A 17,198-nucleotide genomic window follows, 5' to 3' on the forward strand; every position below is an offset into this window, starting at 1 on the left:
ATCCACAATGAGTCAAGCAGGGTTCACCTACCAAGTCACACTGGTCTAAAAATCTCACTTTTGTCTACACGGGTTTCTTAAATTTCAAAACATCACCAAATTATAGATGCTTTGCCTTCTTTCTATTATGTATTTAGATCATAGAGCCTAGATCCAAGGTTGCTTCAGACTACACATCACAAACTAGACAGCAGCAAAGGATACAAACTCCAGACTTTAGGCAGACCACTAGCCAGCCAGCCAGCCAGCCTGCCTGCCTGCCTGCCTGCCTTTCCAGAGCTAAGGACCAAATCCAAGACCTTGTGCTTGCTGGGCAAGTATTCTATTGAGCTAAATCCACAGCCCCAGGTTTTCATTTCTTAAACACAGAGAGTAAAGAACTAAGGGAAAAACTTCTCCATATGTACAAACCTTACCAAATACCATTGTCTTTGTTTTTTTGTTTTTTTTCGAGACAGGGTTTCTTTGTGGTTTTGGAGCCTGTCCTGGAACTAGCTCTTGTAGACCAGGCTGGTCTCGAACTCACAGAGATCCGCCTGCCTCTGCCTCCCGAGTGCTGGGATTAAAGGCACGCGCCACCACCGCCCGGCTACCATTGTCTTTCTACACTGTAGCTACTTCCTCCCACGCTCTCCCTTGGCATCTTACATACAATCAGAAACCATTCTGAAAGTTCTGAAAGGTTATGCGCAAATGGACTTATCTGCACCCTTCACTCTCCCTGCCTCACACTGGTCACTGTGCCCTTTCCAGGCTCCTCCCTCAGTCATTACAGCAGGGCTGAAGGACATGGTCACTCAGACAGCTCAGTGACTGAGTTCCTCCTCACAGGGCTTTTCAATGGGCAGTACCAGCATGGAGTGGGAGTTCTAATGAGCTGCATCCTGCTCAAGCGCCTCATTCTCTGCTTACCTTTTAACAACAGGAAGTGTGTTCAGGAAGATTTTAACATTAGCCAATGTGTTGGTTTGAATGAAAATAGCCCCCCAAAGGCTCACGGGGAGCAGCACTATTAGAAGGTGTGGTCTTGTGGGACAAAGTGTGTCATTATGGGTAGGTTCTGAGGTTTCAGAAGCCCAAGCCAAGCACTTTCTCTTCCTGCTGCCTGCCAATCCAGACTTAGAACTCTTAGCTACCTCTCCAGCACCATGTCCGCCTGCTCGCCACCATGCTTCCCAACATGATGATAATGACCTAAACCTCTGAACCTGTAAACCAGTCCCAATTAAATGTTTTCTTCTGTAAGAGTTGCTGTGGTCATGGTGTCTCTTCACAGCAACTAAAACCCTAAGTAAGACAGCCATCAAAAGCGTCTTGGGGAAGGGGCCGCAGGTGCTATGTTGGGCCATGAAGATGTCAGAAAGAATCCAAGAAGCTGCAATGAGGAGGAAGATCAGGCCTGAGGAAGCTGCTGCTTGGGGCTGAGATTATGTGACACATTCCTATTCCTACGTAAACATCTCAATTCCCTGCCTAACACCTCTGCCACATGTAATTAGGATAAAATACTGTTCTGGAGCTTGTTGCACTTAGGAAATTTGTTTTTTTAAAAAAAACAAAAACATATAGTGGGGGCTAAAGCCACAGCTCAACCTTTAAGCGCACTGGCTGCTCTTCCAGAGGACCCAGGTTCAAGTCCCAGCACCCACATGGCTAACAATCATCTCTAACTCCAGTTCCAAGAGATCCACTGTCTTCGTTGACCTCTGTGAGCACCATACACACACAACAACAACAAATTCCGAAGGAAAACATACGTCACTAAAGTGGAGTATGCATTTGAGTTTTCAAGAAAATGCTATAGGGTCACATCTCTAGAGGTAGAAGAAGCTATCTGCAGAAGGAAATTTAAACCTAGATGACTTGGTAAGAAGATCTCACAGAACTGTCTCTTGAAGTCCCCAGCCCAGCTCTGGAAAAGGAACTGTTAGGAAACAGCTGAAATGACCATGACCCCACAGTACAACAGCGGCAAGTGTGACCCATGAGGGGTCTGCGATGGTCTCAACGTCCTGTGAGGAGCTGAAAGCAGCAGCCTGGGGACCGCCCAATGGTCAGCATGCACTGCTGGCGACAGCAACTCAAGTGGCTCGTCACCACCCAGCTCCCTGGCTCCAGTTCCATTTCCACCAGCCATCTTGCTGGCCATAAATTATTTCACAAGGGAATTTTCCTCTGAAGACACAGGCAGCTCATGGAAACATCTGTCCACTTGACTGTCTGGTACAGCGTGTTCTCGTATGGAATTCAGCATGAGAAGCCATGTTCTCAGGATCTGTCCCAGATAAGCACACAGTTTCATTTTGAATAGCAGATCTAAGCAGATAGGAGAAAAAAGCCTCTTCTACCTACAGCTTTAATTAGCCTCTGAGATTTGAAGAGACCCCGCTCAACACAACGCTTCCTTCTGACAAAATCCTTGGGTTTCAGTTCAGGGTCCTAAACACACAGGAGACCCTTTCCTGAACACACTCTTTGAGGGAGAAGGCTAGTAACAGGACGCAAGCTGCTTCCCAGTGGACTGCTGCCAGATGCCTATGGCAAAGCTTCCTTCGGACTCTTGGCAAGCACTGTGCTGTGTCTTGAAATAACAAGAGCAAAGCTGCGAGGCCAAAAGCTTGCGTAACTGGCCAAGTCTGCCAGCGAATAATCCCTAATCACCCGCTATCGAACAGTGAGGTTAAGTGTATTTACTTTGCAGGGAACAGAATCTCAGCATCACAAAGGCGTGGAGACGTGCCTGGCAGCCTAGAGAGCAGCCTCCAGGAACCTGGCAGCATGCCAGTGTTTTCCTTTGGCATGAAGGATAGGTGCTTGGGGGAAGGAGGGGTTGTTTTTAAGTAGATTTGGGTCTGGAACTGGAACCAAGTTTACTCAACTCTATGACCTGAACAAAATACTGAAGGTTTTTTTTTTTTTTTTTTTTTTTTTTTTTAAATAAAGGAAGTAAACCAAGGCTCCACATGGTGCAGAGTTTATTTTCCTAGGAATGTTTGCTGCACCGATGTGGAACTATCTGACCAAGACTAGGCCAGCAACTCAGTCGTATGGAGGGTGCCTCTGCTGAGACCATCTTCCTTGCCCCCATCATACCAGGACGCTAACCACTTCATGGTCATCTTGGCAGCATCAGAGAAGAGTGTAAAGAAGATATCAGAAGTGTAAAGACAAGAGCCCACAGGTTTATTCCTGCCAACCCAACCGCAAGCAGCCAGCACAGCCAGCTAAGACAGCTCCAGCTCATGCCTGGCTCACTGGCTGCCAACTCTCCCTTCCCTACTGTTTGGGCATTTCTGAAAGGAGCATTTCCTGTCATTTATAAACGAGGGGCTTGCAAATTAAGTACTGACTGAACCAGCTGCCAGGCAGGAACTAGAGACTTTCTGAAATCTGTTGGAAGATACAGCACTTTGGCCATCTGGAGAAATCAACCTCACAGGTTCTAGGAGAAAAGCTACTTCGGAAGGGTGAGTGGGGGATGAGTGGGTGGGGGACGGGTGAGTGAAGGACAACTGAGTGGGGGACGGGTGAATGGGGGATAAGTGGGTGGGGGCGATGAGTGAGTGGGGAGATAGTGAGGAGGGATGACTGGGCAGAGTTCTGGAATGAAAAGAGGCAAGAAGGTTATCAACAGACAGCATTCTCCTCATGTTACAAAGCAGAAATGAGTAAATCTGCATAACGAAGACAATTTTAAAAGTCCATAAAATGTCTTGGCGGTGGTGGCGGCAGCCCAAAACCTTCTAAGGGCTGGGTAGATGTGTTAAGTTAAAGTTAAGTCAGTAAAGTTACAAACTTGAGTTTGGATCCCTTGTGCTTAAGGAAACACCCAGCACAATGGCATGCTTCTACACAGATGGATCCCTGCAGCTCACTGGCCACCAGCCCAGCCAAGTCAATGAGCACCAGACTCAGTGAGAGAAGTTTACTCTAAGAATAAGTTGAAGGCTCAAAGTGCAGCCATTCAAGAATGATGTCTCCAAAGAGGTGGGAGCCTAAGACTGACCCCAGATGCTGTGGCGCACATGCTATGCACATGTGCGTGCCTGTATGCGTACACACACACCATACAGACTCACAAACACACCATACACAGACTCACACAACATACAAAAAGACATAAAAACAAACACTCACTACACACATACTCGGAGACACACAAAGATATAAACACAAACACACTGCACACAGACTCGCAACAGAGGAAGAAGATGCATGATTATCGACCTCTGGCCTCCACATGCACACTGATGCATGTGCACAACTCAAACACACATGCACACACACACACACCAACATGTGTGTATGTATACACAAACACACTGAAACTCCTCCTCTTAGTGAGCAATATGCACTTCAAGTGAAAGCATAGATTTACTCTTACCCCACAGGATATCAAAGATTAAGATGACTTTAATAAGTAATTGGAATTTTCTGAGATAGTTGCTATTAGCAAGATTTTTCCTTTTGGGACTGGGCATCAAACCCAGAGCTCTGCACAGTAAAGAGCTGTCCCACTGAGTGGCCTCCCCAGCCAGGGACAGAAAGCTTCTCATCACAAGTGTGGTCACCTGAATATGGCAGAATGTAACCATTCCCAGAGCTCACACCCAGTTTTTAAAAGTAACACCACAGGCCCACAACAGCACACTCTTCAGCAAGGTAAAAACAAAAGGAATGGGCTGGAGAAATGGCTCAGTGGTTAAGAGCACTGGTTGCTCATCCAGAGGACCTGAGTTCAATTCCCAGCACCCACATAGTGGCTCACCACTTTACAACCTCTATAATAGGACCTGATGCCTCCTCTTCTGGAAGGCACACACAGAGAGCACTCATACATAAAATAAAAATAAATAAAATTTGAAATTAAAAAAGAGGATCAGACAAGAGAATGTGGAGGGTTGGAAGTGTGGCTCAGTGGGTAGAATACCTGCTTAGCATGTACATAGGCCTGACTCCAGATAACTAGACACGGTGCTGCACACCTGGGATCCATGCTTCAGAGGAAGACACTGGGGACCAGGAGTTCATGGTCATCCTTGGCAACATTAGTTCTACCTTGACTCAAAAGGGAAAGAAACTGGTAAGGCTTTGGCAAATTGCCCTATTGCTCTTTCTTTAAAAATGATATTTTCGGCCAGGCGGTGGTGGCACATGCCTTTAATCCCAGCACTCGGGATACAGAGGAAGGCAGATCTCTGTGAGTTTGAGGACAGCCTGGTCTACAAGAGCTAGTTCCAGGGCAGGCTCCAAAGCTACAGAGAAACCTGTCTCGAGCCCCCCCCCCCCCAAAAAAAAGATATTTTCAAGGTTGGAGAGATGGCTTCGCAGTTGGGAGCATTAGCTGCGTTCCCATAGGACCTGAGTTTGAGTCCACATGTTGTCTCATGATCTTCTCTAACTATAGTTCCAAGGGCTCCAATGTCTTCTGGCCTTCTCAGACACTGCACACATGTGGTGTACAGGCCAAACTCCCATACACACATAAAATAATTTTAAGAATAAAATTAAAAATATATTTCTCAAAGTACTGTCCACCAACCAGTTACAAATAATAGGAAGCACAGTTACATACGCCACTCCCACCTTCAAGATTTCTATAGATACCTTTCTGATAAGCTAGAGAGTAATTAATAAGCTAGAACAATAACAATTTTTAAAAAGCTGTACAACCAAAGCTACAGAGAAACCCTGTCTCGAAAAAACAAAAAACAAAAATAAATAAATAAAAATAAAAAGCTGTACAAAAGAAGTCTCTTTCTTGCTCTCCTCAATAAATACTTTTGGCAGCGGTCAATGAGGGTTAATTAAAACCGTGACTGGGGATTAACACATCATTGATTTGCATGGAGAACATAAAAGAATAGTTTATCCTAAATGGTTTCTACAGACACACAGGAGTTCTCAACACCTATCTTGTGCTGTGTCAGTAAAAATAAACACAGGCACAGAGAGTGCAACATGAAACTTCCTCCCTGAAGTTTAAGGTTAGAGTCTCCCTTTCTCTCTGGGAAAAAAAAAATGCTGGCTTTCTTCCTCCGGGTTCTGGAGTTTCCGTTAAGATGTAAAAATGAGAAGTCCATGAATGTCTGCTCCAACATCCACTTTCCTATCCGTGTTGATTGGATGCACTGGATACACTTCTGCTCCAGAGAGCTTGTCTCCCAGCCTCCCTCGCAGCTAGACAAGGCTGGGTGTTATTTTCCAGCTAATATGGTGCCAGTCAAAAGTTAAATACTCAACTTGTGATTCAGGTGCTGCCCTTCGAGGTATTGTCAGCATTTTTTGGCTGGACTTTGGTCTCTTCTCATGAAGAAGGAAAACATGTCAGCTACCCTGCACCCCCGTAACACACAGACAAGCACAATCGTGATCTACACAGCACACCAAAATAGATAGAGAAGAGCGAGAGCAGACGCGTGGCAGCCTCCCAGGCGGGCTTTGGCTTGACTGGTGCCTAGAGTTTGAATGGCAGATGCTCCAAAGATAAAAGGGTTAGGGTATCTTTTGTTGGTTTTTAAACTGTTCCCTAAAATAAAACACAGAACGGGCTAAAAAGTGGAACACATGGGGGGAGGGGCCATGCTCTTTCCACCAGCAGGTACATTCCCTCTACTGCCTAGTAAACATTCCTGTGAGCAGGTCAACAATGAGTGAGCAGCGACACGCTCCCATCTGCTTTTACAAAGCCCGGTCTGCAAGCTCTGCCCTCTCCCACTGAGATTCGATTCATGAAAGTAGGGCACAGGTCTCCACCTGGTTACAACCCAGGCGGCTGCCGCCAGTGCCACCACAGCTGAAGTCACCTGAGGAGGTTCCAAAATGGCGCAGAGCCCTTCCCTGGGGTAATTACAGTGTAGCCACAGGAAAACTAGCTTCTCCTCAGACAGGGAGACCACAATGGATGAGTGAGGAGGGGACCAAGACAGAAGAGAGCATAAAGCAGCTCAGAAAGGAAGACTAGAGAAATGAAGGGAACACAATAGGAGACGACCCTCACCCTGAGCTCCAGTTTATATTTCCTGCGGACTTCAACACGACTGATAAAACCAAGGTTTCTCATTTCTTTTTGACCATTTTATTTTAGGTGTGTGTGTGTTTTGCTTGTATGTATATTTGTGGACCATATGCATGCCTGGTGCCCGTGGAAGCCAGAAGAATTGTGTCAGAAACCCTGGAACTGCAGTCATGGGCAATCATGACCTGGGAATTGAACCTGGGTCCTCTGGAAGAGTACCCTTAACCACTGAGTCATCTCTCCAGGCCCCTAAAACCAATGTTTTTAAAATATATCTCCAATGAGAATAATCAAAGCAAAAACTAAGCTACACTCCCTTCCTAGAGTCTGAGTATTATGGCCTCGCTTTATCTGTGTTAGGCTATCTCCAAATCTAAATACCTATGAAGCTACCTTGTGAGTCCAGTGTCTAAAGGAATTTTAAGAAAAATAAGTAAATCATATGTTTTAAACTCTGCCCTTTTTTTCCTTTAAAGACAAGGCCTATATGTGGTTCTGGCTGTCTTGAAACTCACACATAGACTAAAATGGCTTTGAACTCAAGAGATCCACCTGCCTGTTTCCCAGTGCTGGGATTAAAGGCGTGTGCCACTATATCTAGCTTGAAAGGGTAATTTTAAGAACACATTTGTAACCCACTAAAGCTTTTTTTTCATTTTGGAGAGAAATGATAGAAAGGAAATAATATGCCTCCTTTCTGCTTCTCAGGCCAACGGCTAACTCCTGACACTCTCAGGGGACTGGTACCAACAGAAAGATGAAGTTCAAGTGAATCTCGCTACAGAAACGTCTCTTGGCGACAGACGGACTGACTCAGCAGGCGGATCTGCCAGACCACAGCAGCTTCTGCTCTTTCACCTTTAACATTTTAGCAGCATCTCCTACAACTTGTAGAAATGTCCGCATCCACTGAGACATCCGTCTCCTCAGTGCACACAGAGGAAAAGCTCACCAGCGTCCTGCAAAGGACATGAGTGGCTGACATATCCACGGTTAGTCCCTGGGGAACAAGTGCTTCCTCTGCCTGTCCTTGCACCTGGCCCTTGGGTGTCCTCAGTTCTTACCCGGTAGCAATAGCTGCCTTACTTGAGTAGTTTCTGGGTACCCAACCTCTGAGCTGTAACCTTCATCTAATCCGACTGAGTGCAAGTACCTCAATAGAAGCAAAGGTGTTCATCCTGTGGTCATCTGTGCACTTATTTGGCTCATGCTTAGCAGAGTAAGTAAGCACCTTCAGCCTCCCATTCTTAAAACTAATTGTGCAAGCCACCTTTAAGATTTAATGTGGCTTAGGACAGGCAGGCAAAGGAAGCCCTTATTCCCACAGGGACCAATCACGGACATCTCAGCTGCTGTGTTTTTGGCTGGGTTCTAGTGAGCTTGTACTCTAGATACTTACAATGGGTTTCAGAATAAAGATTATTAATATGATTTCATATGACTAAAACATTGGTCTGTTAAACCAAATATGATGCTTAAACCACAATATTAAATTAGAAAAAAATGATTAAATATAGAGGGCAGTTACAATCTTCTAACTTGCAAATTTTAGAAGATTTAAAGTTTTTCTTTACCTTATGTGTATGAGTGTTTGCACTGCATGGGTGCCTGGTGCCCATGGAGATAAGAAAAGAGGGTGTCACTCCCCTGGAACCGGTTATGGATCCATATGAACCACCTTGTGAGACTGGAAACCAAACTTGGGTCCCCTGGAAGAGCAGACAGTGCTCTCCAGTCTCCTTATTTCTATATTAAAAAATAATCATCTAACAGTTCATGTTAGGGCTTTTTGCTACGGAAGGATCTGAATATGTGTAAGAGACAGATGATGAGAATGTCCACCAGTCCACCATCTGTGATGGGAGAGGTTGATCTATAGAGACAATGGTGTGGGAGCTCCTTCTGTCTATGTGTTGCTTTTATTGGTTAATGAATAAAGAAACTGCTCTGGACCTATAGCAGGGCAGAACTTAGGTCGGCGGGGAAGACAGAACTGAATGCTGGGAGGAAGAAGGCAGAGTCACAGAGATACCATGGAACCACCAGGGTCAGACATGACTTTGCCAGTAAGCCACTGCCACATGGCAATATACAGATTAATAGAAATGGGTTAAATTAATATAATAGTTAGCCAATAAGCTAGAGCTAATGGACCAAGCAGTGTTTTAATTAATATAGTTTCTGTGTGGTTATTTTACTTTTGGGCAGCCAGGACAAACAAGCGCCCTCCTCCTACAAGACAACAACAAAAGAGTTAAAGACAAACTTTAATTTACAGCACACCTCAGTTTACAAACCAGGAGCCTGAGCAACAGAATGAAGATAAGGACCTACCCAAAGAGAAAGCTGGTTTAGGATGGTGAACAGTACCATCCATTAGATAAGGCCTTATATGGCACAATTACTTTGTATAATTGGCACACTTTTTAAAGTAAATATCAGGGATACATCATCTATAAACCTAGCACAAATGTGTTCGTTTATAATAAACTATTGGACACATTAGAATTTTAAAAACTGTCCTACCTTGCTTTCTAGTGCAGTAACAAATGCCATAACCAAAAAGCACAAGAAAGAAAAGGCATATTTGGCTTATATATCCTGATCACAGTATATCACGAAGGGAAGTCAGGGCAGGAACTCGAGGCAGGAACCTAGAGGCAGGAAGTGGAGACCATGGAGGAACAGTGTTTACTGTCTTGTTCCCAGTGACTCGCTCAGCTGTTGGGGAGCCCTGCTGGACTAAGGCTGCAGTCCAACATGTCTGGATGGCTCTCTCAGAGCTCAACACAAGACAGGAGGATGCCCTTCCCCCAGCACGGGCTTCCTACTCTCCGTCTGACCTTATCTGGAGATGGTCCCTGTGCCTGGATGCCTGACTTACCTTAGTCCAGACCTCTGACACAGTTCTCTGCAAATGCTTCCCTCTGCTGCCACAGGCCATAATTAGGTGCTCTAGCTATATACAGGTCAGGGCTATGCGGTCACATGTAACAGACATGTGCTCCAGCCTTGTGATAGGCGCAGGCCACCAAATGCAGATGAGGTGATATTCCAGTCACTGAGTGCACCCTTTTCATCTCCTCACCTGGAGTAAGGTCGAGCTGTCTCACTGAAGCTGCTCCCTGAAGCTGTCTCTGCCATATTCACAGGCCGTACAAAGCCCTGCACTGCCGCTGCTCCCTTTGTCCTTGTGACCTGGTGGTGCCAACAAACCACGAGGAAGAGGAAGACTCCATATTCAGCTTGGTTTTTTATACAACTCAGAATCGCCTGTGGGGGCTGGAGGGCACCATTCGTGGCGGGCTGGGTCCTACCTCATCAATCATTAATCACGAGAATGCCACACAGATTCGCTTACAGGTGAATCTGATAGAAGCATTTTCTCAGTTGAGTTCTTTCTTTCCAGAAAGACCCTAGCTTGTGTCAGGTTGACAAAAAATAAATAAAACTCTAAGCACAACAATTACCGATTTAAATGCACTCTTGAATTTCTATTTTAGGCCCTTCATCCTACTATCAATATACAATTCTGTAGAGAAAAGAAGTATTTGACCTGAAAGTCTTCAGAGATCATTCATTCAACAAAGGTCTCTAACCCCCACATCTGCTTTCAAGTCGAGGGCTTATTCTGTAGCCAGGGCTTGCCTGGTCCCACCAAGCAGCCCAAGATAACCTAGAACTCCCAGCAATCCTCCTGCCCCAGCCACTGGAGGCTGCAATTACAAGTGTCACCCTGGTCGGCTCAGATTTTTCATTGAGAAAACAGACCAAGGGCAGTGCAGAACCCAACCTTCAGTGGCACAATTTACTGTGGAGCTAGGCTAGACCTGGGGCAACCCCACACTTCTTTCACCAAGACATCTCTCAGGGCACAAACTTGCCATCTACTTCACACAGCACCTGGATCTGAGCTGAAGCTTCAGGTGCCATGTAATGAATTTATGCATACGTGATATTTGGCTGCCATTCTGTCCACTGTTTTGGAGATACAGCTCTCTAGGTTTCCCAGGGTGATCCTGCCTCTCAGCTTCCCAAGTAGCTGAGAATATAGGTGCATGCTACCACATCCAGGGGTTTATTTAATTACTGTTGTGAAAGCTATCCTCAGACTTGTTACATAATTTCTAGGTGCAAACAACTACATATGCAGGTGAGCTACAGACAAAGATTAGAGGCAGGGACTAAGCAGAGTAGAGTCGCGGAGGAATACTGTTTTCTGGCTTGCTCCCCATGGCTTACTCATGTAAAAGCAGAAACAAACACCAGAGGGAGATAGCCCACAATACCTATCAGCCTACTATGCTCAAGGACAGAAAGGAAATTCTTATTTCTGAGCTGGTAGAGCATCGGCAGTCTAGTATTGGTGTTGCCTGAAGAATGCCAATATCAATTTACTTGTGTGGTTACTCGGGGTAGTAACACAATTAAATCCTTGACCCGTACCACTTGAACAACATCTCTGGGTGTGCATAGAGTTACCGTTCACATATTTCATGTGTTTAAAAGAGCCAAACAAACAGAGAGATAAATTCATCATGGACGACCCTAGAATGCTGTATACAAATGACTGCACACTGGGTGGTACCCTACTTTCCCGGATAGACATCTGGGCTGCAAAGCTGTTTTCAAAACCCAGATTTCAAAGTAAGACCTATAAAAGCCTGACAGCTCACAACACTGGGGAAGCAGAGTGGGAGGAGCGCAAGTATGAGGTCAGCCTGGGCTACATGACAAACAAATCCCCATGTCAGGGCTGGAGAGAAGGCTCAGTGGTTAAGAGCATTTTCTCTTCCTGAGGACCTGAGTTCAATTCCCAGCACCCACAGGGCAGCTCCCAACCCTTCATAACTCCAGTTCTAGGGGATCTAACATCTCTCTTCTGACATGCATGGGTACCAGGCACACATGTGCACAGAAATACATATGAGCAAAATACTCATGCACATAAAATAAATTTAAAAAACCCCGTCTCAATAAGTAAATGCATTTGTTATATGATCTCTATACAACACAAGCTATCCAGTGTTCTGTCCATGAACACAGAACTGTGAGGGAAACTATCTTGATGCACTGATCAGGAAAGCAACTTCAGCCTATGTAGACCTTCTAGGTGGTAAAGATGAGAGAAAAATTTTCTTTGTGAGACAAAGTCTTGCTGTGGAATACAGATTGCCCTTAACCTCACAAACCTCCTGCTTCAGCAGGAATGCTGGGCTTAAAGGTGTGCACTGTGTCCAGCATGGACGTCTCCTAAAACCTCTCTGCTTCAACACTCTAAAACAGCAGTTCTCAATCTGTAGCTCGCAGTTCCTTTGGAGGTGGAATGACCCTTTTACAGCAGTCCGCTAAGAATATTGGAAAACACAGATATTTATATTTGTTATGAAGTAGCAAACAAAAATAATTGTTTATTTTGTCACCACTGAAGGGCTGTAGCAGGCCCGAGCATGACAAACACAGCTCTGGCAGGCATTGCCCTCTCCATTCCCTCTGCCTTGCTAAACTGTCTGATTACCTTCCGAAAGCTAGCCACCAACGTCTAGCCACCAAGGTCTATTCCCTTATTTTGCCACTTTTTCCCCCTGAAGCTGATTTCCAAGGTTCAGCTATCAAAGTACTGAAGTTCAGCAATCAAAAGCCCCCTTTTGGCTGCCCTAATTAAGATGCTCAATCAAAACAAACCAACTCATCCTAACAAAGGTTTCCCCCTTACCCCTTCATAAACTGTCACTTGCCTATGGGCTATGGTCTGTCTCCTCTCCATCTAGAGGCAGTCCTTTGTCCCTTGAGGCAAATATTCCTTTCCCCTTGCTCCTTTTCTCTTCTTTCCTGTCTTTTGTCTTATTCTCTGCCCTTTGTCCCTCTCAGGCAAATAAATCTGTGTGCTGAGAACTTGGTCTTAGGGTGTTTTGCACCAACACTGGTCCTTTTAACCACAACATGAGAAATTGTATGAAAAGGCCACTGCATCAGGACCAACATGAGGAACTGTATTAAAGGCCGCAGCATCAGGACCAACATGAGGAACTGTATTAAAGGCCGCAGCATCAGGACCAACATGAGGAACTGTATTAAAGGCCGCAGCATCAGGACCAACATGAGGAACTGTATTAAAGGCCGCAGCATCAGGACCAACATGAGGAACTGTATTAAAGGCCGCAGCATCAGGACCAACATGAGGAACTGTATTAAAGGCCGCAGCATCAGGACCAACATGAGGAACTGTATTAAAGGCCGCAGCATCAGGACCAACATGAGGAACTGTATTAAAGGCCGCAGCATCAGGACCAACATGAGGAACTGTATTAAAGGCCGCAGCATCAGGACCAACATGAGGAACTGTATTAAAGGCCGCAGCATCAGGACCAACATGAGGAACTGTATTAAAGGCCGCAGCATCAGGACCAACATGAGGAACTGTATTAAATAAAGGGCTGCAGCATCAGGACCAACAGGAGGAACTGTATTAAATAAAGGGCTACAGCATCAGGACCAACATGAGGAACTGTATTAAATAAAGGGCTGCAGCACCACGACCAACATGAGGAACTGTATTAAAGGGTTTCAGCATCAGGACCATTGAGAACTACTCTTCTAAGAAAACCAGCCTCGACCCCAGTACTGAACCAAAAGACAAAACAAAACCAAAAAAAATCCACCAAAACTTTTTATTTAAATCGACACATTTGCACAATTCTACCAACCCCCAAAACTTCAAAACAACTCGTGTTTATTATTTTGGGGTCAAATTAAAAGTTTCTATTGGCAAGTGCTACAAAGCACACAAGAGCTCCACGCAGGTGATAGATCATACAACGCACAATATGGCATGAACATTATCCCATTTAGCTCTGACTGTAGCAGTATTGTGGCATAGTCTGACGGCAAGGGTCAGAGAGCTTACCTCAAACTGTGGGTAGGGAGGAGTCATAGTTGAAGGGGGCCCTGAGGTGGGAGGTGGCATCCCTGAAGTGGGTGGGAACAGACCCAAGGCATTCAGGTTTAATCCAGGGATTAAATGTGCTTGAAGCTGCAATGGTAAAAGAAAAGGAAAAAAAAGTCTTAATTTTCAATCGGAAGAATCAAGGGAGTGAGCCACACTAAGAAAGCAATTTTTGAATACAACAGGTGTTTCCACAGGACTACAGGTGCTGTTCGTGCCTCTTGGCATATTTGAAGCTGGTATGCCCTGCACTGAGGAGTCTCAAGGCCAAGAGCAGCAGCTCAGAGCACTACAGAGAGAATGGTACTCTGCACACGGTGGGCTTCCATCAGCTGAAAGGTAAATACGTGAGGTGTGCTTGGGGATCACAGCAGGCACACAGAACATGAGGGGAAAGCCCTTCATTCCTTGCCCTCTGGCCGAATCCTTCAAGTCAGGACCCAGCTTCACACTGCACACACCACAAATGAGCACCCTTTGGATGGATGCAGGACCAGGAGGGGAATGCTGTTTCAGCTTAATTGTTCCCCCTTAAATACAAGTGTGTGGATGTTTGGTTGTTTATACATCTGTGCACCATGTGCATGGAGAACCCACACAGGCCAGAGAAGAGTGCCAAATCCGTGGACTTGGAATTAAGGATGACTGTGAGTTGCCATGTGGGCGCTGGGAATCAAACCCTGGTCCTCTGGAAGAGTAGCCAAGAGCTCCTAAGCACCAAGCCATCTCTCCAGCCCTAATTTTATAAGAACTGAAAAGGGTGGAGACTAGGACTGAACTGAAGTGTATCTGATCCTGTTATCAGGGCCTGTGAGGATCAGTTATGAAATGCTAGCAGCAATCACATGCAGATAGCAGGCTACCATGTGGGATAAAATGACCAGCATTCTAGATTCTTCTTAGAAAAAATACTGTCACAGCCTCACTTGACATTACTGTTCCATAAGACAGGTCCAACCGAAGTTTAATCGTTTACCTCATGTTTAAGGAGCACCTTCTGAAAAGACGGGCTCTTGAGGTGTTCCGTCGTCAGCACCATTCCATTAAACAGGGGCAGGAATTTGCTTTCATAGCTTTTGCTACATTTGCCACAGGAAATTCCCCATCTCCCAGGCTTATATGGGCAACACAGAAAAATTCAAACCTGTGTTTCTGCTTTGCTCTATGATTCTCCAGAGGAGGAGCTGAGACATGCTAGGCATGCATTCCAGCACAGACGCCACACTCACAGCCTGAGACCTTGCAATCCACCCACCTCAGCCTTCCAAGCTGCTGGACTCGCTTCACACTGCCTGGCTCTCAAGACTGTTTCTAACAGCACCTTTACATGCAGGGCACTTGTAATCCCAGGAAGCGTGTAGACCAGTAGACAGCAGCTGTCTGATGGAGAGGAGAAAGCTGCCGCTCACAAACAGGTGGCAGGGAATCAGACTTAATTCACCTGCCTCTAATCCACACATCCTTCCTGCACTACAGTCCCTCAATTAACACAGGAAAGGAGGTAATAAATACCCTTTGGTAGGCAGCTATTAATCATTCCTCATGTATCAGGAAGCCAAGGCTCCAAAGCTATCTGATTTGTTAGAAATCACAGAGACAGCTAAGCCCAACGCCCAGGCTTCTGTGTTTCCCCAGGGTACTTGGGGTGGTGCGGACAACTCATCTAAACCATTTCTCACTAAGAAGGGAAAGTTCAGATCAACACAGTGGGAGCCGTCTTTCAGCTCTCCACCAGAACTAACATTCATGGAAGCAATGTCATTTTCGTAAGACTCCCTGATTTTCTTCATTATCTCCTCCTCGGCCTTGGCGCACGTCTCAACATTGCCTTTGACTGTAATGGTGCGCTCCAGGTTGTACAGCGTCAGTTCCTGCAACCTGTGGGTGGAAGAGGAGAAAGAAGAATGACGTGAGGAAGATGGGTGAGTGTCATTTGGCCCCAGATGGCAACTGAAACCAGCTGGCAGTGCCTGGATCATGAGAAAGTGACAGATCACGGCCCAGGTCCAAGATCTGTGCTGGCTTCTTTCCATTCCTTCAAGGAAATGACTGGGCAGACGGTTTCATTACATCCATGTTTTAAACACTGCTTACTCCATTTTTAAGGTATTTTTAAAAATTTATTTAACTTTGTGTGTCAGATCCCCTGGGACTGGAGTTACAGAGTTCTAAACTGCCATGTGGGTGCTGGGACTTGAACTCAGGACCTCTGGAAGAACAGCCAGTGCTCTTAACCACTGAGCCATTTGTCCAGCCCCCAGGACTTCTTTTTTTTTTTTTTTTTTTTTTTTTGGTTTTTCGAGACAGGGTTTCTCTGTGGTTTTGGAGCCTGTCCTGGAACTAGCTCTTGTAGACCAGGCTGGTCTCGAACTCAGAGATCCGCCTGCCTCTGCCTCCCGAGTGCTGGAATTAAAGGCGTGTGCCACCATTGCCCGGCCCCCCAGGACTTCTTGATCCCTCATCTCACCCTCTGACAGTGAAGTGGAGGACTGGAGGGGCGGACAGTGTTGCCAGGATGTTCCTACTATATTGGCCAGTTCTAAGCAGAGCCAGCTATCTTGTGCAACTGCATTTTCTGGAGTAAGCAAGGAAAACACTTCTCAAAGCAAACTAGCATTTGTGTGACGGAACTTTGTTTTCTCCAACATTTTCAGAATTTAAAGTAGTCTGAAGGAAGTAGCACAAGTCAATCCATCTTAACTAAATTTTTTACTTTTAATTAATTTATATAGGGTTTTTCTGTATATCCCTGGCTGTCCGGGAACTCACCCTGTACACTGACTAGAATGGCCTTAACTAGTAAATCTGCTTGTCTCTCTGCCTCCCAAGTGCTGGGATTAAAGGTGTGCACCACTGCTGTCCGGCCAACTAAAATTTTTAAATGGTCCACATTGACCCTATTTATATCCCTAAACAGACAACATTAAGAAACTCCTTGCTTAGCTCTGGTCCTGCTGACACTTCAAAGCCATGAAAAATTCTGTCTGGGTGCACCTAAGCCTATAGCAGTCAGCAGCCTTGAGAGGAAAAGCAACATTCACCACAGGAAGAGGGCTATGTACGTAGACTCAAAGAAGGTGGGGGGCGTGACTATCAAGAGTTAAACATCCACCTTCACTGCTAGGAACACAGTGGAGACTAACCTTGTGCAGACAGACGGGATATTATTCCTTTTCCTCATATGTGAATAAAATGTAAATCATATAATGAAGAAATGAGTCCTATAATGGAGCC

General features: G+C 45.5%; 1 protein-coding gene across 1 annotated transcript in view; it reads right to left on the reverse strand.

The window, feature by feature from the left end:
* Positions 1–17,198, reverse strand: part of Igf2bp3 (insulin like growth factor 2 mRNA binding protein 3) — a 138,947-nt gene that overhangs the window by 7,678 nt on the left and 114,071 nt on the right. Inside the window, exons 9-10 of the mRNA XM_057790243.1 lie at positions 15,707–15,842; positions 13,926–14,051 (exon numbers count right to left, since the gene is read on the reverse strand). Of these exons, the coding sequence (XP_057646226.1) occupies positions 13,926–14,051; positions 15,707–15,842 (262 nt within the window). The remainder of the gene's footprint in view (positions 1–13,925; positions 14,052–15,706; positions 15,843–17,198) is intronic.

This window comes from Chionomys nivalis, chromosome 1, assembly GCF_950005125.1.
Source record: "Chionomys nivalis chromosome 1, mChiNiv1.1, whole genome shotgun sequence".
Lineage (NCBI taxonomy): Eukaryota > Metazoa > Chordata > Mammalia > Rodentia > Cricetidae > Chionomys > Chionomys nivalis.